Source organism: Neomonachus schauinslandi, chromosome 14, assembly GCF_002201575.2.
Source record: "Neomonachus schauinslandi chromosome 14, ASM220157v2, whole genome shotgun sequence".
NCBI lineage: Eukaryota > Metazoa > Chordata > Mammalia > Carnivora > Phocidae > Neomonachus > Neomonachus schauinslandi.
The window spans coordinates 18,437,823-18,463,767 of NC_058416.1; the positions used below are offsets into that span (position 1 = coordinate 18,437,823).

At 35.1% G+C, this 25,945-nt stretch overlaps 1 protein-coding gene across 1 annotated transcript in view; it reads right to left on the reverse strand.

Moving 5' to 3' along the window:
- WDR7 (WD repeat domain 7) overlaps positions 1-25,945 on the reverse strand; it is a 345,210-nt gene that overhangs the window by 211,227 nt on the left and 108,038 nt on the right. The window contains exons 17-19 of the mRNA XM_021686377.1: positions 17,900-17,998; positions 15,301-15,419; positions 13,485-13,608 (exon numbers count right to left, since the gene is read on the reverse strand). Of these exons, the coding sequence (XP_021542052.1) occupies positions 13,485-13,608; positions 15,301-15,419; positions 17,900-17,998 (342 nt within the window). The remainder of the gene's footprint in view (positions 1-13,484; positions 13,609-15,300; positions 15,420-17,899; positions 17,999-25,945) is intronic.

The following is a 25,945-nucleotide window of genomic DNA, read 5'->3' on the forward strand; positions in this document are numbered from 1 at the left end:
CTATCAGTTCCACAACAATGTAAATATATTAAACACTACTGAATTGTACACTTGGAAATGGTTAAGATGGTGAATTTATGTATGCATTTTATCATAATTATAAATATTACAAATGGGAGGACAGGAGAATAATCCCTAAACTAAAAAGTAATGACGATTTTCAGAGAGAAAGGAAATAGAGTAAAGGGCACAGGGAAGGAGAGAAGCTAAATTTCTCTGAATATACTTTATTTTGTTGTTTGACTTAGGAATTATGTAAATGTTTTATATCACCATAAAAAATACATTTTAAAAATGTCAATCTAAAAATTGACCTATGTAATTAAGATTAGAAAACGCTCTTGAAAGACATATTTGAAAAAATAAAATAAAATAGGAAGTAAAAAATAAATAATTGAAAGTGAAATGAAAACAAATGAACCTAAATGTGTATTACATGGGTAGTATAATCACACAGAGGAGCTATTCCCAGGGACTTTAACCATAATTCAACTACTCATCTTTAATGAATTGTATCCTAAGGACAAGAACTGCAAAACAAATACAAAAACACCACACAATGTTTATGGTAACCATATTGTGGTAGTGCTGACATTATTCTGAACTGCTGTATGTTTATTGTGGAGGAAAAGCAGATTAATGATTACATAGATGTTATTTAGAAACAAGGTTGTAAAAACTGGGGAAGTAGACACAGTAAGGAAATTAAGTAAAAATTCTAGTACTAAATTTAATAGGAAGTATCAATATACACTCAAGATATTATATATATTTTAAGATCCAAACAGAAATGTGTAGATGTGTCCACCAGAATGACCAAATAACAAAGAACACATCTAGCACTCAGTTTGTGAGTTAAAATACCATTTCCCACTAAAAGGATGAGGGCCCCTACATGCTGACTCAGGCATGAGTCAGGAAATGCACACAATGAACCTAGAAATCCTGTCAGCAAGTAACCCATCAAAGAGTACTGGTGGTCAATTCGAAAGGATTCGGAAGTCAACTACAGAGGCTCCCACTGACCAAAGACAAAACAATTCGAACACTCCTTAAATGAATAACTATAATGGATCACAACATAAGTATGTTTTAATCCATAAATTCATAACACTGCTAAAAAGTAAAACAAATCACCTCAAGCATTTATCTGGTCATTCCTGAAGTGTAGCTCAGGGTATCAACTAGTGATAAGGGTAAGATTCTCCTTAGAAAAGTATTCTGGCTAACAAATGAACAGGGCATGTTAGAATTCAGATTATCAGGATTCACCACTCTAATGAAAACAAAGGCAGAGATCATCACAGTACAAACTTCCCAATTCATACCACAAACAAATCACAAGGAAAAGCACAGGAGAGAGGTGGCCAGAGACAAGTAGATAGATGGACTGACTGACTGACTGATTGATAGGAATCCAATGGATTAAAAGAAACGTAAAAGACATAAACCAACTGCAATATATGGGCTTTTATTTAATCCTAAACTGAATGAACAAACTGTAAAAAGGAATTATGAGACTACGAGGGAAGTATAAATATTGAGTTATTAGATAAAATTAAGAAGTTTTAATTATTTTTGGCATTTTAGTGGTACTGTATTTATGTGTGTGTATGTGTGTGTGTATGTGTGTGTGTGTGTATGCATGTACCTACTTATATAAAAAGAGCCCTTGCTTTTAAGATACAAACTGAGATACAGATAAAGGGATATTGTATCTGAGAACTGTTTAAAATGGGGGGACAGGTGTTTGGAGGGGTACACATAAAATTAGATTGTCCATGAGTTAATAACAGTTGAAGCTAGGCACCAGGTACATGGAGGTTCATTATATTACTCTCTACTTTTATGTATGTTTGAAATATTCCGAAATACAAAGTTTTTAAAATTGAATAGGAAAACACATATATATTTTATTCCAAACTAATCTATAAAGTTATGCTTGGCATTCAAATAGATCATTTCACAACCCATCCTGACATCTCTATGCAGCAATTCCAAGAGGAATTAAGAAAAAAAGATTTACTGATTAGTAGTAAAGGTTAATACAATTCCTTTAAAATGATCCCTACTTGATGTGTTTTCTCCTCTCTACCAATCACTACTAAAGATGCTCAGCATATAATTAATAGAAAGGAAAAAGGTAAGCCTGCTTTTGTAAGAAGCATTTAAAATATGCTTTGGTCAAAAACAAAACCAAACAAAAAAAGTAACTCATCTCTGTTATCCTGCTCATATGCCTGCATAGTTACCTTCAAGAATGAATATTCCTGTTGTGCATCATGATCATCCCATGCAACCCACAGGGCCACAGGCCATGTATATAGCCACTGTTTTTAAAAAAAGGAGGTAAGAATGTACAGAATTGCGTAAGAACTCCTTAACCAAAAATTCAATCTAAAACAAAATCTCTTGTAAAATCGGTCTTTAAATATTTCAGATGAAGGGGCGCCTGGGTGGCTCAGTCGGTTAAGCGTCTGCCTTCGGCTCAGGTCATGATCCCAGGGTCCTGGGATCGAGCCCCACAACGGGCTCCCTGCTCATTGGAGAGCCTGCTTCTCCCTCTCCCTCTGCCTCTGCCTGCCACTCAGCCTACTTGTGCTCTCTCTCTGTCAAATAAATACAATCTTTAAAAATATATATATTTAGCATAAAAGAAAAAAATAATCAACTCAAATAACATGCTTAAGAAGGTATACAAGTAAATTTACTGATTACATATATACATATTATAGAAACATCACTGCACTTATGCCTTGGGGAGGAAGAAAAGGATATCTAAATTAACATACTGAGCCTAATCCAATGACTATTCATTAAGTCACATGGGCAAAAAGTGATTACTATAGAGGTTTGTCAAGTGGATCATGGCTATTAAAAGATGACTGAATATATATAAATCCATACTCACATTATACAGATAAGTTCTAAAACCAGACAGTTGGCCAATCATATCTGAAAGATTAACACATTTTAAATCAAAATAATAGAGTATGTATCAAACATTAATGTAGTATATTTAAAACCGTTTCTGTGCTTCCAGGAGACAACTATTTCAGTTGAAAGTACATACTGTGCTAGCACTCCCCTAGGTACGAGCTGTGATGAAGCTCTGTAAGACCACAGGCGTTTGCTGGAGAAGCAGCAAGACTATTCTTCACCGGATTCCATACAGAACCGTAAGAGTTATATAGAAACTAAAGGTTCCTGCATAATAACAAATTTTAGGAATTGCCAATATATAAGGGCAAGTCTGTAACCCTGCCCTGTATCAGGTGTATGTGTGTGTGTATGTGTGTGGGCGGGTGTCATTTGTTAGAACAAGAGGCATTTAGGGAACAAATAGTGAACTAGTTTTTGACTGTGCTAGGGAGAACCTCAGAAGTCAAGAGAAGAGCATGAGGGTTTCGATGTACAAGAAACAATTTATTTTTCACTTAAAAAAAAAAAAACCCAAAGATTTAAACTGCCTAAAGAAATTACTTAATGTTATTTATCTGTTTTATATATTGTGACTGTGGTTAAGATTTCATATGTAAGTTTACTATCTGAAAAGTTTGAAAAACATAGATTCGTTCATTCCCCTCCTTTCACATAAAAAGAGACTGAACTAGATAAGGATGTGCAGAAGCCTGGTGATCTCTGGGCCTTATAGCTATTGCTCGGTGAAGCAGGACAATGTGTTAGATCTCCTGATACCCCTTTCTATTGGACTTCCCAGCTGGTAATCTGGTTCCGTAAATTAGTTGCTTATCTGTCATTAGAAAAATCATTTGAAAAAACAGTATTTTTCTCCCTAATTATTGTCATCTGACTGAGAAACTATGAAATGAATGTATATAGATCCTTGGTTGAGGAGGGAGTAATGTTTGAGATAATCACCTTTTGAAACCCATCTCTCCTGCCTCTTACCCTTCCATTTGAGAATCACTACGCTGGAATCTCTTCCCCACAACAGTGGCCAGTGATGAAATGGAATGGGAAAGACTTCCAGCCCCAAGTGCCCAACCAACTTCTATACGGGAAAAGCTTGGGATGGTCTTGGGATCCTGATCACATCTTAAAATAGGTCACATCTGAGATTATGTGGTCACTTTAAACCCTACGTAAATATGTTATAAGAAGCACCACAATGCTTTAGGTTAAGACTACAAATGCTCAACCCTCTACCTATCACCCAGAATTCAAAGATTCATTTCTAGTTCAGTTCCTCTGACTTCGATATTATTTGTTCTGGAGACTAAGCTTTGCTTTAAGAGAAAGAGCAAACAAGCAAAAATCAAAACCAAACCAAACCTGAGTAAGACCTGCCAGCCGCCCTCTAGCACATAAGATAAAGAAATAGCCTTCTTCACTTCACGTCTGTGATAGAAAAGTGTCTATAAGCTAATTTGTGTCTCTGTAACCAAGAGCTATGCCAGAATTTAATATTGTTTAATTATTAGAGGGATGCTATTTCATTAGACATCTTAAAATCAACAGGAATATTCATGTAGTAAGAACCATCCCTCCTCTTCCATTTCCATTCCCTAGAGCTGAGTGTTCTTTAGTACAAGTACACACTTCAGATGGAAGTCTCATCATCATTTTTCAGTAAAATGTAAAGTTCTTTCATAAGGCTTCCAGAAACAGAACTGTGATTACAGCGCAGACATTAACTGTAAGCAACAATTTTCAAAAACAACAAGCAATAAAATAGGTGGTTGTGGCTGTTTTCATCACTAAATCAAGCAACGAAAACCTTTTCAGGTGATGAGTAAGTTGTACAGAACAAACACAGAAAATATGTACAGAAAAATTACAAAAAAACTAAGTATTGTTACAGATGACTGGATTGGCATTTAACAGGCTGAAAGAAACCAGATCAATCTCAATCTTGCTGGGGTCAATTCGGGTGCTCAAACCAATAAAACAAATTTTTTTTCTTTATGTTTGTGTACTAGAAGTGCTAAAATATTAACCAAGTCTGCAAATGTCATGCACAATAAAACCATTTATAAATATTAAAACCCTTATCTGTATCAAAATCTGCTTAGCAAAAAACAGATAGAGTAATAAATCATTAGGACAATACTAAGGAAAAATAAAATATAAAATACCAAACTTCCCTCCAAAAAAGCAGGAAGAGGAAGGGAAGAATGGATTCAGCAAAGATATTTTAGTATACTTTGATCATTTTCATCCCAGAACTTAAAAGCAACACTCGAACAAAATCTACAATTAGCTATTACAATTAAAATATCACAGGTAAAATAGGTTCATATAATTTTCTTGCAATAACAAATTACTATTTTCCTTCCAAACTATAGACTGTTCTGTCACATTCAGATCACAAGGCTTCGAACTAAAATATTAAAACAATGCACTTAAATATAACATCCAGCCAATAAAGAGATAATAAAATTAGAAATATGGCATAAAATTATAAATGTCTCACAATCCAATCAAAACTGGATGTGTGCATGCATAGAAGGTGCCCAAGACTTAAAATATCATAGGATAATCAACTCTGCTTTTTGTTCTGTAATAACAAGTTGAACAGGACTCTGACCTCCTGTACTGGAATAATCTGTACTAGAATAAGGAAAATTTATATTTGAAAGCTTACTAGACACTAGTTCTATTACAAAGACATGTTCCGGTATTCGTGGGCAGTGTTTTGTAAAGTACTTTATTTCCATTAGCATTATAAATTTTTGTTCCTCAGCAAATCAGCAAGAGACTAATGGCACAAATCAATATCATACTCTTCATAGCAACTAATATTAGGTCATTTATTATAGCAAAGGCCACTAGAAACTCAGCTAAAGGTATATCAGGCATTTCAATTTGAAGACCATTTTTTTTTTCAACAGTGTGTCACAGGTTCAATGAGTTTTTCTTTTATAAAGTAGTCTTCATAGGCTTAAGAGCCTTCAACTCCTTAAAGCACTAGTAAGTATACAAACACCCCAAAGAAAGTAAGCCATGCCTCCTAGGGGTCTTGCCACCAACTACAACTCTAGGAGAGGTAACCAATTTCCGCACTGAAGGGAGGGAGACAGACTCATGAAAGAGAAAAAGAAGGGGGCATGAGAAAATAACTACAATTATTTCAAATCCTTTCAGCTCCAGAAGCTTTTCCACAGGGGCCAGTGGCATAAGAGAAAGAAGCAGGCAAGGAGTGCCCCACTTACCGGAATCCCCCAATTCCTCACTGCTATGCAAGGAAGAAGTGACTGAACCCCCGGCTCCACTCCTGCTTTGTTCCACAAGCTGGAAACTGCCCTGGGGCTCCTGGTGAGAACTGGAAACCAGGCTGCTGGCTATCTTCCTATACAGAGGACTTCCCTGGCAGCGTGAAGTTCCTTATTCCTGTGGAGTTCCTAACCTACAGCACTACCTGACAATAGAGTTCTGTTTGCTTAGAGGTAAAGTCTAAATAACCAATGGATCCAGATGCTTTCATTTTTAATTTGCCATTTTACTACTATAATTTCCAAGACTTGTAAAAAGGATTTAAGGACAACTGCAAGAATATTACATATCACCTCCAAGAACTCAAGTCACATGGAACTAAAATTTTCCTTTAAATAGTTGAGACTGAGGAAGAAGAAATTTTGTTATTCTATTAGGTTAGTAGCCAAATATAGATAAGCACAACAGTTTAATGCTGTTAAATACATGATCAGTCTAGAGTGCTTACACTTAAGCCCCACAGCTCTGACACTCTAGAAGAAAAAAGAGAAACAAATCCCGTAGGTCCCCACTTAACACTGCAAACAGATACACAAAGACACAGTGCGCTTTGCATAATATAGTTTGTCTTAAGACAAACCTTTCTGCCTCTCAATATAAAAATTTCCACAGAACATCAAGTGCTTTTTCTGTAGATCACTTAGTCATAATTCAGTACTTTTCCTTTCTAATCACAATGCACAATCACATCCAACTGGCTCCGTGAACACAACAAGGTAACAACCACAGATATTTCTGAGTAAACCTCATCCTTTCGTTTCAGCGGATTTGCAAAGTAGGCATTCATTACAAAAGGGCTATTTTAGAATTCTCAGTTCTTTGTAAGCAACCAAATGATTTGCCTTTTCCCCAAATCTAATTAGAATATTTTTTCTGAAAAAGAAAGATACACCCGGAATGCAACAAAAGACCTGAGAAAGTAGTCAAGGAAGCAGAATGTGAGGAGTCCACAGAGACACCACAAAGTGCTTACACTAAAGCTTCGGGATTTTTTTCCCATCAGAGAACTCTTATTCTTAGCCAATTTACTCTTATTTTATACTTAACTCAAATAAGTTTGGCTGCCTGGCTTCCACACTCCCAGAACAGTGATAACAGTAAATTAGACATCAGGGGCAGAAGCTCCTGGGGATGAGACAAAACAGCCCACCAGCAAAAATTGGTAACAATTCCTAGACAATAAAAAGAGGAAGAAGGAAAGTTATCTTTTGAAAATATGAAACGTGAGAGGCATTTCAGTCTGGGTTCTTTTATGTTCAGATAAACAATTCTACTCTCTTCAATAAGCAAATGGTGGTAATTACACAGCATGGGCCAAAACAACAATTCTGGCTATTGGGACGATGTTTAAAAAGCCAGAGACATCTTGAAATATTTCAACAAAAAGAGTTAACATTTTTTAAAAATCCAAGCATTTAGTAACTTTTAAACCCTCAGTTATCTAGAAAATCATTCCATAATAGGCTGTTAGAGAGTTCCAAATAACTGAGGCATATATAAAAGAGAAAAAAGGAAGGAATGCTGTGTTAAGGCCTTTTGGGGGTGGGGAAGAAACTCACTTAAATCCTATTTAGCAAACCCTGTTCCTAGCCTTTTCCCATACTTTCCCCAGCAAACCCTGAAAATATCTGCCTACCACAGAATGCATTAATATTTAAATTTTTACTAGCTACAAGAGACTTTTCCACTACCTCTATAATATATAGTTCCATCTTACCTTCTTGTATATTGTTGGGTCCATCCACATTTGTGCTCAGAATGACCACTACCCTATAATCATCAGAAAGTGACTTCAATTCCAGATTAAAATAGGTACTACAGTATGGCTTGTTGAAAGTCAAACCCAAAACATTTACTAGGAGTGTCTTTCAGTGAACAAAGAAATCCTATTCTGTTTCCAAGGGGGATAAAAAAGACGAGCCTAACCCTGGTAACCTTAGCACAAAAGGAAGCTAAAAAGGCAGAGACTCGATAAGAACAAAGGATTGTTCTTTCTGATGACATCAATACGTATTAAACACGATGTGTTACACATCCTTCTATCAATATCTGAGATGATAAATTTGCAAATTAATACTACATTGGTCATAACTGCATAAAATTACAATAGCACCCTCTTTGGAAGAGATTTTGATTTATATAATGGTAGTAACTTTTATGTGTTTAATGTTTCTGAAATTAAAGGAGGAGATGAGCCACAGTGCGCAAGCAGAATACAACGTACGAGAAATAATTACGCTTGTGACCTCATGCCCTATAAGGTCACTCTGCATCACAGGCCAAAGGAAATCAGGAACCATCAGCATTTACCTCCGAGTAGCCACTGCCTGGAATGAAGGGCAAGCGCGGGTATATTTCATAAACTAGCAGGAGCTTGACCTCATAAAAAAGTCAATTATCAAAATGCTACATGTAGAATGTCACAAAAAGAAATACATAAAAGTGGGTTCTACAAAATATCTTCCCTTCAAAGTAAATCTGAGACAACTTCAACATTTCATCTTCATCTGAATTATAACACATTTCACAAAATAACATTAACTCTTCCTTAGTAAAAATAATCAACAGAACTTCTAAAAAGTATTTTGTAACATAAAAGTGATTATAAATACATGAGAAAGAGTGATAACTCCGAAAACATTTACAATATTTATATAAGTCACTATCACAAGAATGCATGCAATATTTAGAATTCCGGTCCTATAACCATTAGAGTAAGAATCATAATGCACTTATCCTCAAATTTTCTATCAGAAATTAGGCATCCAAAGTTTACATACAGCCTGCACTTATAAGGGATAAAATGTTTCCTAACACGTTCTGGGACAGAACTCCATTACCTGAAGCAAAATTCTCATATCACCCAACGAGGACTTGGTTTTTATGAAAATTTGTGAACTGGCTTTTCAGTTAAGGCAGACCATTGCTCCTTTTTCCTCCCCAGTGATTTCTGGTCTACTGCCAGAATCTCTGAGCAATATAAATTCAAGTGAATTCTGGGGCAGTGACAATAAGGAGAACAAAACAACAGAAACCAGCACAGCAAAGGAAAGGGGATGGTCAGCCAACGTTCACTACGTGTATAATCCTCTGTGCTGGATGCTGTACAGGAAGTTTCTCCTTTACTTCTCTCCGCAGTCCTAAAAAAACAACTGGCTTCTGGCCCATTGCTTTCCTTAGGTTCTCAGACAAACCTACAAAAGGCTTTTATTACATAATGTACCTAAATAAAATTCCAGAAGACCCCAGTCACTATGACCAGCTGACTTGTCATCTTAGTCCCAGCTCAATTACTTACTGGCTGTGAAGCCAGAGAAAGGTACTTCCCGCTTTAAACCTCAGGCTCCAGAGCTGTAAGATGAAGGGCTATCACAGCCCATCATCCTAGTATGACATTCTGCTCTTCAAGCAAAAGCATTTTCTGAGTCTCAGACAAACATCTAACAAAGGGACTCTTAGACCAAGCTCAGTCATAACTTAGGAGCTGCCAATACTGCTTAGGTAATTACTGCACATTTTAAAATGCTTAGCCTGATTAAATTATTAAGAAAATATCTGATGAATGGTGTATTTACCATAGTGCTTAATATTTGACCTACTTTAATAAGAAGATTCCTATGCTAAAAATAGGTTTTAAGTTCCTAAAAGAATGTTTTATGCTGTTACCTTGCTACGATAATCATCTTCTCAAACATTAATGATCATGGTGGAGGCAAATGCACTACAAGCACGTTATGGCAGGTGTGGCCTGTCCACCAGCTGGCTCTATAACCTTCTGATCCCTTTGGACAGCAAATCTGTTCAACAGCCCTATGTGGTCATTTCTCATTTGTTGTATGCTTTCTTCTCCTTTCACACATTCAGAATCCTTACTCCTTCAGCTTGACCTTCTTTTATTAAAATAGAAAGCTCCCAGTAAAGCAAACTAATTTTACACTCAGACAATGTTAAAGTTCCCGAACAGATTACTATATTATAGAAAGAGTTGTTAGTATAAGGTATTTTAGTTATATGTAGACTGCATGTTTATTCTTTCACTAAAAATACAGTAACAGGAAGTAATAAGATTAAAATTTTAAGTAAGCCAGTATTCAGTTAATTCATAAGGAACTCCAGGATACTATAACTAAAAGGACTTCAATTTACATAAATAGAAAGGTTTAAATCTGACCTAAGAACAATCTAGTTTATGCTTGTTTATTTATTTATTTTTAAGATTTTATTTATTTATTTGACAAAGAGACAGCGAGAGAGGGAACACAAGCAGGCGGAGTGGGAGAGGGAGAAGCAGGCTTCCCGCCAAGCAGGGAGCCCACTGCGGGGCTCGATCCCAGGACCCTGGGATCAAGACCTGAGCCGAAGGCAGACGCTTAACGACTGAGCCACCCAGGCGCCCCTAGTTTATGCTTATTTAAACAATGACGAGAACCATTTTCTTACAATTAAGAGTAATTTTCTTACAGCTACACGTTTCTGCTCCAATTTATTGTTGTTGTTAATATGGCTAGAAATGACATTGTGTGAAAGCAGGATTAGCTCAAATATCTACTCATTCCTCTACCCTGAACACCATTTTAAGATCTAAGGATGCTGGAGGAAGCAAGAAAGAATAACTGGTGATTAAGAAAATCAGTTTTGTAGTCTTGACGGTCACTTAGTAACTGAGGGACCTTAAGAAAGTTCCTTAATCTCTCTCGGCCTCAACTCACTCATCTGGGGGGCAAAAAGTGGGGGATGGTAGTGACACGAATGCCTACTTTACAGGCTTATTGCAGTGGCTTAATGAAATAACACAGACCAGGCACTTAGCAAAAGCCTAACAGAGAGTGTTCAATTAATGGTACGTATTGTCATTATTCTACTTATACTGTATCCTCACTGGACCCTCTAATAGACCTCTCACCTAGCAACATATACATTTTCATCATTGCTTCGGGGAGTAATCTGAGACCATATTACACCTTTATCCTGTAGCTAACTCATTCCCTTCTTTCCAGGAAAAAATAAAATAAAATGGCATCCACCACCATTGCTAATGATACCTTTCTTCCCAAACTGTCAAGAATACAACACTGTACGCATCTTTGATGTTTTCCTCAGACCTTGATACATAATCTGTCATCAAGTCTTAGAAATACCTTTATTCCACTCTATCTACATTTAGTTCTGGGTCCCATATACCCTCTGTAGTAGCTTCTCAGCTACATATTCTACTTCAGTCCACTCTCCCAATGTAGTCCATTCCAAATAAAGGTGTCCTGAAACAGTTTCTCATACTTTCATAGCAGCATTGTCCTTTCAAAAGGATCTCTAATGATTTGCTATTGTTTCGCCTTCAACTTAGGTTTGTCCTTTAATTGGAGTATCTTGCTTCCTCCAGCATCCTTAGATCTTAAAATGGTGTTGGGGGCAGAGGAATGAGTAGATATTTGAGCTAATCCTGCTTTCACACAATGTCATCTCGTAGTTTGTCTTTAAATTGGGGCATCTTTTATTCAATAAGGTTTATGATAAGCTGATGAGCTAATTCTGTTTTTCAGAATATTATGAAGCTAACAGTCACAAGTGACTGAACAAATAGAGGACTGTTTAGGGTTCTTCAAATGCTCAAAAGCAAAGCTTTTTTCATCCTAGTCTTATTCTTTCAAACATTTTTTTAAATTGTAGAAGATATTAAAACCTATGCATATTTAAGTAAGAACTTTAAGCCTAATACCTTTCAGAGTCCATATGTTTAAAGACTCTGGTTTTTCAATTTCCTTTTATTAAAATGGAAAAATTCCCAGTAAGCAAATGAAAATCAGTATTATCTCAGTAAATTCTGTTACCTAAACAGATTAAAGAATTTTAATTAGAGTTGTTAATATGGTTATATGTAAAACACATATGTGCATTTTTATAGATTATGAATGTATTTAATATAAAGTGCTTACCACAGCCTAGGCATTGTTCCATGTGCTTACCAAAGATTACCTCATTCCAAACTCAGAATAACCCTATAGTCTCACTATCCTCTTCATTTCATCTGTGACAAAAGTGAGGCTGAGAAAGGTTAAATATCCAAGGTCACATACCTAAAAACAACCACTAAAGTCACCACTGACAAACATCTGGTAGACTTACACCAGGTATAACAATTATAGTCTTTTTTTTTTTTTTTAAAGATTTTATTTATTTGACAGAGAGAGACACAGTGAGAGATGGAACACAAGCAGGGGGAGTGGGAGAGGGAGAAGCAGACTCCCCGCTGAGCAGGGGGCCGGATGCGAGGCTCGATCCCAGGACCCTGGGATCATGACCTGAGCCGAAGGCAGATGCCCAACAACTGAGCCACCCAGGCGCCCCTATAGTCCTTTTTGAATCTTGTTTTCATATCCTTCTTATACAGTCATGTATTGTCTGTCTTGACATGTATAGTGAGTATCTTATTACTAAGAATTTGGTATTGACAAAAAACATTCAAGATGAATCCACCTAAAACCTAGGCCAAATTTTCATAGTAAAAAGTTGTAAATTTCATTGAGAATTTAACTTAAAAAGTAAAACTGATTTTATCTTATACTCAATGTAAGAGTTTAAAACTTTAACTCTGAATTCTTCTTTAGAAGAATAATCAATCAAATGATGAATTGGGGATGAAGTATACTTTTCTAAAAAGAAAAAAACTACGAGAGCATAATACAACTTTTCTTCAATGACCACTTGATCTAACAGCAGAATCACAAAGGTTTGATTCTGCAAAAAATATTCAAGCTCTTCAACAATTTTTCCCAAGGCCTTTCCCAATCCATTCAAATTATTCTTTTGAAAGATGTGTCCGTCAAAATCCTTGCTAATTTTCTTTTCCATTAGTACACTGGTCTAACTCTACCCGATCTTTACTTCTTAAGGATTCATAATTCCAACTTGGAAGGGATCTGCACTTGCACATCATCAGATCGCTATCTACAAGTTGGCATCCGCAAACATAATCCTGCAATAGAGACAGATGCTACTGTTAAACAGAGTAGGAGTTTTGATTGGGGATTAATTTTATAAGAGGTCAGTCCATCAGAGAGTATTTAGATATATTCTTTTAAACCAAACTCCAAACTCCCATAGGGATTCAGAAAATGAATGTGTAGAATTCGAGGATCCCTTATTTTCACTTTAAATGACTCACTTTCGTTGAGAGGCAGTAACGAGCATATCTGTGAGTTTTAGAACTTCTGTATGTAAACATGAAAAGTTTTGTAGAGAACTCTTACGTGATATGACATGGTCCATGTACTGAGGTAAATAAGGGGCCCAGGCATCGATGGCTTCTTTCCGCCCTGCCTGCTCAATTCTTCGCAGTTCAGCTAGAAGCAGGGCCTGGGCAGCTTCTCGGACCTGAGAAGGAAACGGAGCCAAATGAAAAAACAGGAAGCAGGTCAGTTGGTGAGGTGTTTAAAAACTAGAAAGTTCATCATGAAATAAAGCTAGGAAATATACAAGCCACATTTATTTACAAGAGAAAAACCACAAACCAAATAATGAATTAAGTACTGAATAAATTGGATGTGAGCAAAATCAAAGACAATTTAATGAATGATCTCACTGAAAAATATTTTAACACTAATAGAATTATATTTGTACATTTATGCAACGCTGGGTTTAAAACTTCATTCTCCAAGGAGCTTTTTAAAAATGTAATATTCTTGCGCTTTAATTTTCACTTTAAAATTTCCATATAATTGTTAGTGTTAAAAGTCACTGTTAGAACTGTTAAACTTGTCTTCTCTTTTAGCCTGAAGAAATTTAACCTTATCTAGTGAATTTCTTTATATACTAAGTAGGTATTGTTTGCACAAATATATGTGTAAATCCGCACAATTCCTGTATACCTAAGACACGTTTAAACAATTTTCTTCAACAAATGGCAAAATATATTCCTGTGTAATGGCATTAATTCTATAGAAGGAAACTAGTTTTCAAAGTTACATCATTTCAGTTTGTCCTTCAATGCGGCACACATTTATTTTGCAGTTTTAGTTGAGTTTTATTTTGGCAAATTACCACAAGCATGGGGTTAAAGAAGCTATTCAATTGTCAAGTGGTGTATCAATTTATTAACTCTTTATCACTGAAGAGGTAACTCAGCAATGTCTGATAAGAGTTTGAATAAAAATTGTTTTTAATTATAACTTTTGAAGTGAATTCAAATACTACTCAATGCAAAACCATGAAAATTTTAGTATGCTACGATTCCACTTAGAATTGAGGGAAGGGAAACCAGATGGGGGAAATATTTATATTTGATAAATTTAAAATCTTAAATGATACAAACTGCTATAGCTAGATAGATCAAATGCCATAATAAAGGAAATCTCTATCTATAAAACATTTCCAAGTCCCTGGTGATATTATATTCTAAGCGACGTCTAATACAGCATAAGTCCATTAACACAAAATAATAGCTACCATTTATTGAGCTCCTACCCTGTGTCAGGCTCTGTACTGTTTTACTTGCCTTATCTGATTTGATCCTGACAGCAATCCCATGAGGAATACAGTATTATCCCCACTTTACAAATGAGCTTCAAACAGGTTAAGTAAATTGCCCAGGGTCACAAAGTTAATAATTGGCAGAACTGATATTTAAACCCGGGTGTCTTCGAATTCCAAAGACTTTCTTTTATTATAACACAGTATCTTCCATTGGACAAGGGCTATTCACTTAGAATTTGACTGATGTGATTATACCTCAGTGTGTGATTTTGGGGGGAGGTGGGTGTATGTATGTGAGCATGCATGTATGTTAAGCTATACAGAATAATCTCTATAGAAACCAACACTCAAAGAAACAGTTCCATAAAGTATATGAAACTTTTGGTCAAATATTCACTGGATTAAAAAGTAAACACGCAAGCTGGAACATTACTGTTCAGTATATAAACTGAAAAAAAGTCATGAATCCATATTTTCTATCACATAATAAACAGGTGAAAAGAAATTAGATAAATATTAACCATTTCATTTCAAATTTACACTTGTCTACTGCTTTCATGTTTTTGTTTTCTATCCATAGCACATCAATGTTACCTCCAAGCATCGGTCTTGCCATCTCCGAGCCAGCATCTCTAGGAGTGGAGGCCTAAATTTATCCAGTCCCAGCAGGTCTGGTAGCATCACACAATGCATAGCAGCCAACTGACTCCATCCTGTTAAAATGTAACATATTACAAATACTTTAGCACTTTGGCATTGCCTAATTCAAAGATGTTTCTTTAAATATTACACCAAAAATTAAAAAGGGCAAATGTGCTAAATTATGTAATAAATGTTTTCAATTTACTAGATATTTTATACAAATAATTATATCAAATGTAGTTTATCTCTAAATCATGTAGTTGATACTTATAAGAATTCTCAAAGTCTTAAATAAAAATAAACTTCCACATAAAGTATATATAAATTCTACAAGGAAAACATATTTCTAAACAGCCCCTCTAAAAGAAAACATATTCAGGATTGAGAAAACATAGAAATAAACATGTACTAGAGTTGCAGACTTGATACCACTTTCAGTTAAAAGGGCATTCACACAGATATCCAAAGATAAATTCATGTCTCTGAAGGCCTGGCCATCTGTGTATGACCATCTTTGTCGGTCAAGAGAGATTTCTTCCCTTGTCTGTCACAGGGCCTTTAATTAATACTTATTGATCTCTTATCTTACAAAATGAATCAGATATTTAATCACAATCATAACTGAGTAAGTAATATAACATCAATTTTGAGAGGAAAAATGAATTCAGGCATTTCATAAAATAAAAACCAGATAATCCAAAACTGACAACATCTTAAGTATCATTAACTTTAATCTATGGGAATAAAAGTTATTTTTTCCAAAATTCTAGTCCATAATATGAAACTTGATTGTATGAAGAAAACAAACAATACAAGCCACTGCAATATCTAAAAGTAACAATATCCAGACATTCTCAAGTAAGCATTTCAACCCTTAAAAGGTGTCTGAAAAATATATACACAATAAATGCCTCAGTCTTCCCAAATCATGTATGAAGCCACTATTAATCCACTATAATTACCATTACCCTCTGAGGATAACACTTAAAGACAAATAATCAAGAATTAATGCAAAAAAACAACTATCTACTACCATATACAAGGTGAATTTTCTGTGATCACAGAATTTTAACAAATCAATGTTTTGAAATACTCTAAACTGCAGTTTTCTAAAACAACAAGAACCCTTCATAAAATTCAAAATAATTACTGGGATTACTTAAAAAAAAAGAGAGAGAATAAGTGAGTAACAGATAAGCCACCTATCTAAAGATTCATCCTTTCGTAAGGAAATTCTCATTAACTGAGAATATATAATTAAATAATTAAGGTGATGAGCACACACATTTTAGATTCCAATTTATTTTTAATAGAGGATATATATATAGAGAGAGGATATATATATATACACATACTTATACACACACAAATATATATGTAAATATAAATTACAACCTAACAATTTCTTGAAGTGCTTCAATGTCTCATAAAAGTATGAAGTGTATTTATGAGCTGAATTTTAATAGGATAGTGATTCTCACCAGGTCCGAAGTCAAGAGCTTTTTTTTTTTGAAATAACAAATTACTATCTTTCACAATAGCTTAACAAATTCAACCGTAATTATTTTTGCTAAAATCCAGTCTTAGCATACTAACCTTAGTATATGTCTATGACAGGGAAGCCAAACAAAAAATGAGTTATACTTTTGTGTTCCCATGTTTTCTTTCCAAATGAGTGGTACTTTGAACATGGGCTCTGTACTTTACAGATACTGTACCATTCTTTCCATTTGAATGGACTGGTAATAATGCTTTTTAGTGAAGAGTCAGAATCAATCTGGATTACATTTGAGATTTTGTAAATTTCCTCCTTTTTATATTATACATACTGGTGAAGACAGCCCACAATGAAGACCGTGAATATCACTCAGAGCTCACAAGTTCCGTTAGGCTTCCAGGCAGTATAAATAATCCTATAATGGCTCTTGGGGAAAAAAGGTTTGTGGATTCCATTCACATTTTCAGAGTTTCAAAAATACTTTCAACTAGTGTAACTCCATAGGGATAATATGATAGCCTAACTACATCTTAAAAATTGAAATTATGGATTTTTGCCTCATCCAGAAACAGAAATAGTAAGGAGGATAAACAGGCGAATTCCTCTCAGTTTATAATCATTGGTGCTAATCAACATTCTGAAGACTTCTCAAATGATAATGTAAACAGACCCCCTCACATTTCCCTCTAACCTCAGAGTAATGATACATGCAAAATAGATTCATTAGTTCTAACACCAGAGATCACATGGCAAACATCATTATGAAAACCAATCTACCTTTTAATACCTACTTCACATCAAAGATTAGCATCTTTGTGCTTCTTTAATGGCATTCTAGATTACAAGAAACACAGTTTACACCAGCCAGGAGTAGCATTACATTTTCATAACTGGCCCTTATCATTGACATTAGCAAATAAAGTTAAAACATGGAAAATTTAGGATCTCATATATAACAAAGCAGATAAATGTATAAACTGGATAAAAAGAACATGTCATATCAGAGTAAAGCACAGACTGAAAGGGAGTTGTTAGAAAGTTGAGAGAGAATACCTTCATTTACTAAGAAACAGGTATGTAAAGCAGGAGTAGAAGCAGGGTCAGAGCCAGAGTGGTCAGCATCAGACCGAGTGGAAATGACAGGAGCAGGAACTTGCAGAGAAAACAGAAGAAATAAAGAGGAGAGAATTGAGGTACAGCGGCTTCTGAAAAAAAGCTCAGTATTAGTGAAGAATGAAAAACAAAGTTGGCAAAATATAGTAAATGGAGAACTGAAAAATGATGTTTTCATCAGGAGGGCATGATCGTTGAGGATTACGGCAGGGAAATGATATATTTTATTGAATAGCAATCACAGTGTAGTTCAAATTCCTCTTAAAACCAAAATCTATTGAATACTCTAATTTATCGATGTACTAATTAATACAAAAACAGTTCTAAAACAAGTAAGGCTACAAGGAAAAAATGACAGACATATTAAGAATTAGCAAAAATGTAATTCAATATTTAAAATGTATCACATACTGAAAAGTTTAAGTTGATCTTCATATTGCCAATTACATTTTTCTAATAATTTATTTCCTAACCTTATGTGTAAATTTTTTATTATCTCAAACCAACATCCACTGAGATCACTTCAATTTTCCACACTCATTTTATAAAAATACAATTTAAAATCTGCCAACTTATAAAGAATATATATACCAAACAACTTTTGTGAGAAGAACCCTAACATAGCTTCATTTTTAATTTAAAAAATATTTTTATGATACCCATATTTTATATTATAAAAGTAATTATTGTGAATGTTCTAATCCTCATAAAATACATGCAACAACCCCACCCCACCCCCAAAAAAGTTATGTTACCAGGAAAATGTTTCAGCTTAAATTATCATATGAAAAGGCAAAAAGACCGTATGGCACACACATTCTACAACGGGAGGTCAATGTTAAGATTTAGAGGTCACCATGTGACACTTCCTTCCTATGGAGAAATTACCATATGTCATGCACAAGCATCTTCAAATTAATCCCTCTCCTTTCTTCTGTCATTGAACAGCAATAGGTTTGGGCTCCTGAACAGATTAAGCATTGTCCATTGAATGATATGTTTGTTTTTCATGCAGTGAAGTTCCTTTGTAACTACAGGACAGCTGCATGAAAACAACTTTTCATAATTTCCACACGAATGCATCATAATGTCAATCAGGCACGTGTGAGGTAGTAACCAGTAGAACTAAAAGTACATGAACAGTAATAAAAAACAGAAAATCCAATTCCATACACCCTAAGAAGCACATCTTGTAACCATAAAAGTCTCATCTGGGAAATTATAATTGCTTTTATTATCACAGACCTGTTTTTTATTCCTTATGAAATTATAATAATTTTATAATGTTATGTTTATGAACAAAACAGAGCTTTTCTTAACTGCACATTTCCTAAGATATAAGAATTCTACGGTAATCTTGCAAAGAAACCTCAAATATGTTTATGTTCCATTGAATAAATTTTTCATTAAAAAAATTTTTAATTACAAATTCAGTTATTATGGCCTATCAAATATTTACTTCCTCATGCAAGAAGTTGGCGAGCCTGGATGGCAGAGAGTAAATTTTCAGATTTTAGCTTTCATGCCACCAAAATTGTTCACAAAGTTCCTCTAGTGGTTTCCAACAACTGAGACACTTCTATTATTTCACTTTAAAAAAAAAAAAGAAGGAGAAATTATTATTATCATCCCTGAAAAGGCTGTGGTATCTGATTTTACTCTTAAGTGAGAGGACAGTAGAGTGGGAGGTGAGGAAATTAAATACAAATGAGTAAAAGTTCAGGACTGAGTGATCATTACCCTAGCCAGGTCAAGTAAGTAGTGGGATTAAACTCCATCTCTGTAAGTCACAAACATAAAGGAAACTAGAAATACTACTGAGAAAAGTGCTAGAATAAGCATAATAGGTCTTAACAGAATAATGTTTAATATATAAGTTTATTTTAATGAGAGAAATAACAGACTCTTTTTTGGAGTCCTGTTTAAATGACAGTATATAAAGAAAAAGCCATTTACATTTTCCTTTAATAAATTCTGTGAGCACACACAAAAAATCAAGAATACTGTAAGAGAGATCAAGGAATCAGATTTACTATGCTTTAAAAATCTTGGCATCACCACCAAAAAATACTTCATTCAGACTACCTCACAGCTGAGACTGCAGAACCTAAAACTACTTTTTATAATTAATTGAGAATATTCAAATTAACTCTGCTTGAGCTTTTAAAACTGTCCACAGGTAGAAAAATCAGCAAAAGAAATTTTAAAAAGTACCACCCCCAAAACAAAAAGCTCGAGGTTTAATGACTATAATAAATCTGAAAGAAGTCATATGTAGCACTGGATATTGACAATTTACAGCATAGAGCATAAGCAAGCATTTGGTTTCTTAAAACAAAAAAGCAACGTCAATTATCAATTGGCTTCTCTTATTAAGGGTTAGTAAAACCTAAGGGTAAAAGTCTCAGCAGAGCTCCAAGTGATGACAAAGGTGGTGCAAGTTCTATTGTTCTACGTAGGAAACTTATTAAATTTTGCAGCTAAGAGCCTCTTCAACTACTCACTATCACATGAAAAGACAGGCAAAGATAAACGAACTGTGTGACAACATACACACCCACACATATGCTCTGGCCTCCCGTTAAATAGCATCTACATAGCACTCAATGTTACAACACCCTTGGTTTTTGGTTTTTGAATAAGTCTCTTCCAGTCTTCATTTGAAATCTGACTCTGAACTCCATTGTTCCCTACTGTCATTGTGACTTGATAAATATATAAAGGACAGAAAGTGAACATACTTTAGGTAGCAAGTTGTTGTTCTAAACCTCATTAGCCTCCTGGTACATAAACACAAACAGCGCTTTCAATACATTTTTCAATAAAGAAAATCTAGAAAGTTTTCTGTAAAACCAAATGCAATCCATAAAGAAGTTTTTCCAAAGCTTAACACTAATAAATAAATAAAATTATTTAATAATGAATCACTTTATCTAAAGTGTTACAAGATAATCACAAAGCTTCGAGACGGGAGGATAGAGAAGGAGGCATTCCACACTAGGTCTGCCATTCAATGTAGAGATCTCAGAGCAACATCCGTCTTTTTATAAATTTCCTTTATGTCTATACGTTCATGTCTTAGGGAGCTGAGCATTCTCATCATCTTTTAAGTCAACATGTAGCATTAGGATAAATCATTAATCAAACATTCTAAGGAAAAAGGATATCCTTAAAATGCTATGAAGGAAGAGCACAAAAAGTCTAAGGGCAATAGGGAAGCACAAGGTTCCAGAAAATAGAAAGGATAAGAACGTACCATAAAGCAGAATGAATTAACAGCTCAAGATAGTGTTCTGACAGACATACATCAAGGCAAAATACAAAAGTGCTAATAATGTTTGAAAAATACAGTGACTCTACTTAACCTCCAGATCACCATTGGATTTCATCAGAATTGGAATAAGTTGAGATGTAATGATAATTTTACCTTGGCCTATAACTCCAGCCAGAGTCCAAAAAATAAAAATTAAAAAAATTTTAAAAATCCGCTTCTGTAAAAAGTCTCCTTCATTACTAACATCTAAAATAAATAAGCGAGCTAAGACCAAGCACCATGGAGGGAGAGTTTATTACAGTGAAAGATAAAGTGATAACATGAACACTAACTTGAATTAGACATATGGAGGCTATTCAAATTTTCTATTTCATTTAATTAACAATAAGCACCTACTATGTGCCAGATGTTGGGCTAAGCATATAAAAAGTCATAAAGATTAGACAAAGATGCTGCTCTCAGTTACTGAGAGTCTGGCAGGAAAAGCAAATAACTAATTAAAATATTATCATCAACTGCACTCTCCTCGGGATCTCCTCCACTAGACATAAGTTCCATGAAGGCAGAGATTTGTTTTGTCAGCGTTAAAGACTTAGCACCTAGTTACTGACACATTGGCACTAGAAGCATAAAGAGAAGGTATCTATAGATTCATTCATCCAAATATTTACTGAGTGCCTTCTATGTTTCAGCTATTGTCCCAAGAACTTGTGTGAAATCAGTGAATAAAAAAGAACAAACAGAACAAATGTCTGCCCTTTGAGCTTCCAAAGACCAAAGTCATAAGCCAATTTTTAAAATAAAAGGCATATAAGTTCAAACACAAAATTTTAAGGAGTCCTGAGGTCCATACATTGACCTGATATATGTACTCCATATTTCTTGCTATAGACCCTGGAAAAGGATGGTGAGAAACTATTGATTAATTTATATAAATGATTCCTGAAATAATTTAACAATGACTACCTCCTACTTCTAAATTTAGACAACCTAAATTAAATCCATTTCTGAAAAATAAAATAGCAGATACTGTAACATAATCTTATATATTTAAATTGCTTAGACTGGCTTCCACAACTACCACTGAGTAAAGATGCAACTACTAACATAGAAATAGGGTCACAATCAAGATAGGCACTAGAGACACAGACCAAGACTTATGCCATAACATTATTGAACTGATCAAGAGAAGTACAGTATGTCAGAATGTAGATAAGCCTACAGCTATGGGCAGATTTAGGGCTGTATAACTATGAACAAAAATTTAGTTTGACATTTCTGATCCCTTTCTCAAGTGAGATGTTTTATAAAGTACACAATCGAGTATCTAATAAATAAAAACTGTCTCTATCAAAAAGTATGACTGTCAGTAAATGTTAATGATTGGCAAAGACTGAATTAACAAGCCCACTGCTAGACAAAATAAAGCTCTTGTGAAGAAATTATTTTCCAATGAAATACCCTGATAATATTTATGAGAAATTATGTTAGCTGAACTATCTATATCATCTTTATTCTTAGACCCAAATGTCTATGAAAGGTCCAATCCCCAGCTAAAGTCTTTACTCCATATAGATTATTTTGCAGCTGAACAAGTATTAGCCAACATATAAGTGACAGTTTATCGAAAAGGAGCATATTCATGTTTGCAATCCAGCTGGAAAAATGGATTGTGAGTCTATGTGCACTGTAGTGGGAGTCAGGAAAAGAAAACATAAGGAAAAAGGAAAATGTTAAAAGAAAACCGAGCTAAGAGAAAAGAGAAGCAGAGCAGAAAGACAAAAAGATAATACCCTAACTGCTCAAATGTAGTCAGAGAACTCAGAGCTTTTGTCCGTTGTCTTACCACTTCTTACCCTAAACTAGTTGTTTATGTTCATGAGTTATCTACTAGATATATATAAACTACTCAAGAGAGTATACATCAGACTAATCTTCCTAATGACCCAAATAGAGTTGTCTGGAGAAAAAAAGGGCTTAATAAATATTTGTTAAAGAGATAATTACTCCATATTTTCATTGTTCAAATAGAAAGTGGGTTTCATGATGTCATCCTGAAGTATCTTACCACGTAACTCTCACTACAGATGGCTAACCTTTATTTACTTTAAAAGATAAGCATCTGTGCTGTTTCAAATCGAAATTCCTAACTCTACTGCCTTAAATAAATGCTTTGGAAAAAGACTCAATTCTCGGTCCCCCCTCCGCCGCCCTGCCCAACTGCTCGCAAAACGTGATGCTTTATGAAAGGAGCAATGTTAAAGCATTTGAACTGTAACGTCCTCAGACCTGACCAGGTGAGTAAATTCAATACCATAACAGTGGTGGAGTACACAATGCATCACAACAATGTCACAAATTAAACGGATGGCTTGTATCTGCTAGGATTACAGAGGGAGAAAAATGTAATCCAAGAAGAAACATTTACTACAAAGAATGATAACGAAGATGGTAATGATGAGAACAAATATCATCTCTAACAGGAACTGATCTTAAATGAGGCTCTGAACTAACTAAATGGAGGAGAGTATGCCCTGCCACTGATTTGTACTGTATAAGCTGGAAGATATTTTCAGTGGATTTACGACATAAATATTATGTTATTACAGAAGAAGCACAGAGTTAAAAGGTGCTGTTGTATCCTAATCATACTACTATAACTAACCATATTTTTAAAAAGTATCTTACCTCTGTAAGCCTATTTCCATTTCTCTCTGAAGTAATGGCTCTAAAAATATTGAAACTCTATACAACATAATTTTTACTTTATGAAGTAATAGTATATTTAGAACATTTTAGGAGTAAAGGGAGAGGAACTGCCACTTCTGGCCAAGATGTAATAACATGAAACAGATTTATAATCACATCTAAAACAACCCCCGCCCCCCAAATACATAAAACAATGGTTTCAAGACACTGGACATCAAGTGACGATGAACGGAGAGTCAGGAGTTGGAGATAAACAGCACTATGATTGCCCCAGCTTATTGCCTTGTAGGAGTTTCTAGACCAAGATACAGGAATGGGGATTGAGGAAGAGCCCCACAGATTCCCTGAGTTGAAGAGAAAGAGCTGAGAGTCTCAGGAAGCCAGAGCAGCTAGAATCCATAGGACAGAGAGAAGAGAACTTCAAAGATCAGGTTCTTCAGACGTCCCCCTCGAATATTCAGAGCACTGATCAGTTCTTGTGTGTGAAGAAACTATAAGGCCAAAGACCATGGTGCTCCCACCATCCATACTGGAAAATTAATAATGCATGGGGGTACTGGACAGAGTACTCAGGAAGCTTTTGCCTCAATAATGGGAATTAGCTTTAGACACAGCATAATTCCAAACCCACCTAACAAATCAAAAGCAGGACCAGAAAAAGATCAAACTGTTTCCAAGCAACTTAACTGCATCCAGAATATAGTTTACGAAAGGAAAAAAAAAAAGATTTATAACAATATAAAAATCTTCAGTACCCCACCAGGCAAAATTAAAATATCTGCCATTTAACAATGATTACCAGGCATGCAAGGAAGCAGAAAAGCACAGTCCATACTAAGGGGGAAAAATCAATTAAAAATCAACCCAGGGCGCCTGGGTGGCTCAGTTGGTTAAGCAACTGCCTTCGGCTCAGGTCATGATCCTGGAGTCCCAGGATCGAGTCCCTCATTGGGCTCCCTGCTTGGCAGGGAGTCTGCTTCTCCCTCTGACCCTCCCCCCTCTCCTCTCTCTCTCTCATTCTCTCTCAAATAAATAAATAAAATCTTTAAAAAAAAAAAAATCAACCCAAACTGACAGAGATGTCAAAATTATCAAATAAGGGTATTAAAACAGTTATTATAACTAATATATTGAAAAAAGTTATATAGAGACAATGAGTATATAAAAAAGATAACAAATCAAAATTGTGGACATGCAAATCATATGTCTGAGATGAAAATGTCTGAGATGAAAAATACACTGGTTGGGCTTAATACCAGGTTGGATGTTGCCAAGAAAAGATGAATGAACTTGAAGACATTGCAAAAGAAACTACCTAATGAAAACACAGAAAGGAAAAAAAATCCAAAAATAAAGCATCAGTGATCTATGAAACAATTTCAAGTGGCCTAATGTACATGTAATTTTCAGTCCACTAAAGAGAGAAGAGAGGAGAGAATAGAAAGAATATTTGGAGAAATAATAGTTGGAAAATGTTTTAAATTAATGAAAACTATAAAAATAAGAAGCTCAATAAGCCTCAACCGCAAGAAACATAAAGAAAACTACACCAAGGTACTTCATAAGCAAATGGCTCAAAACCAGTGACAAAGAGAAAAATCTTTAAAACAGCAAGAGTAATAAAGTAAAACAATTTTTTAAATGTTATACAGGAAAATACAGATGACATCAGATTTCTTGTTAAAAAAAGCAAATGTTCAGGCTCCCTGATCCATGGGAAGCCTGCTTCTCCCTCTCCCACTCCCCACTGCTTGTGTTCCTGCTCTTGCTCTCTCTGTCAAATAAATAAATAAATCTTAAAAACAAAAGCAAATGAGGGGGTACTTGGGTGGCTCAGTCAGTTGAGCATCTGACTCTTGATTTCAGCTCAGGTTGTGATCTTCGGGTCCTGGGGTGGAGCCCTGCTTCACTATGAGAGACTATGGACTCTGAGAAACAAACTGAGGGTTCTAGAGGGGAGCAGGGTGGGGGGATGGGTTAGCCTGGTGATGGGTATTAAAGAG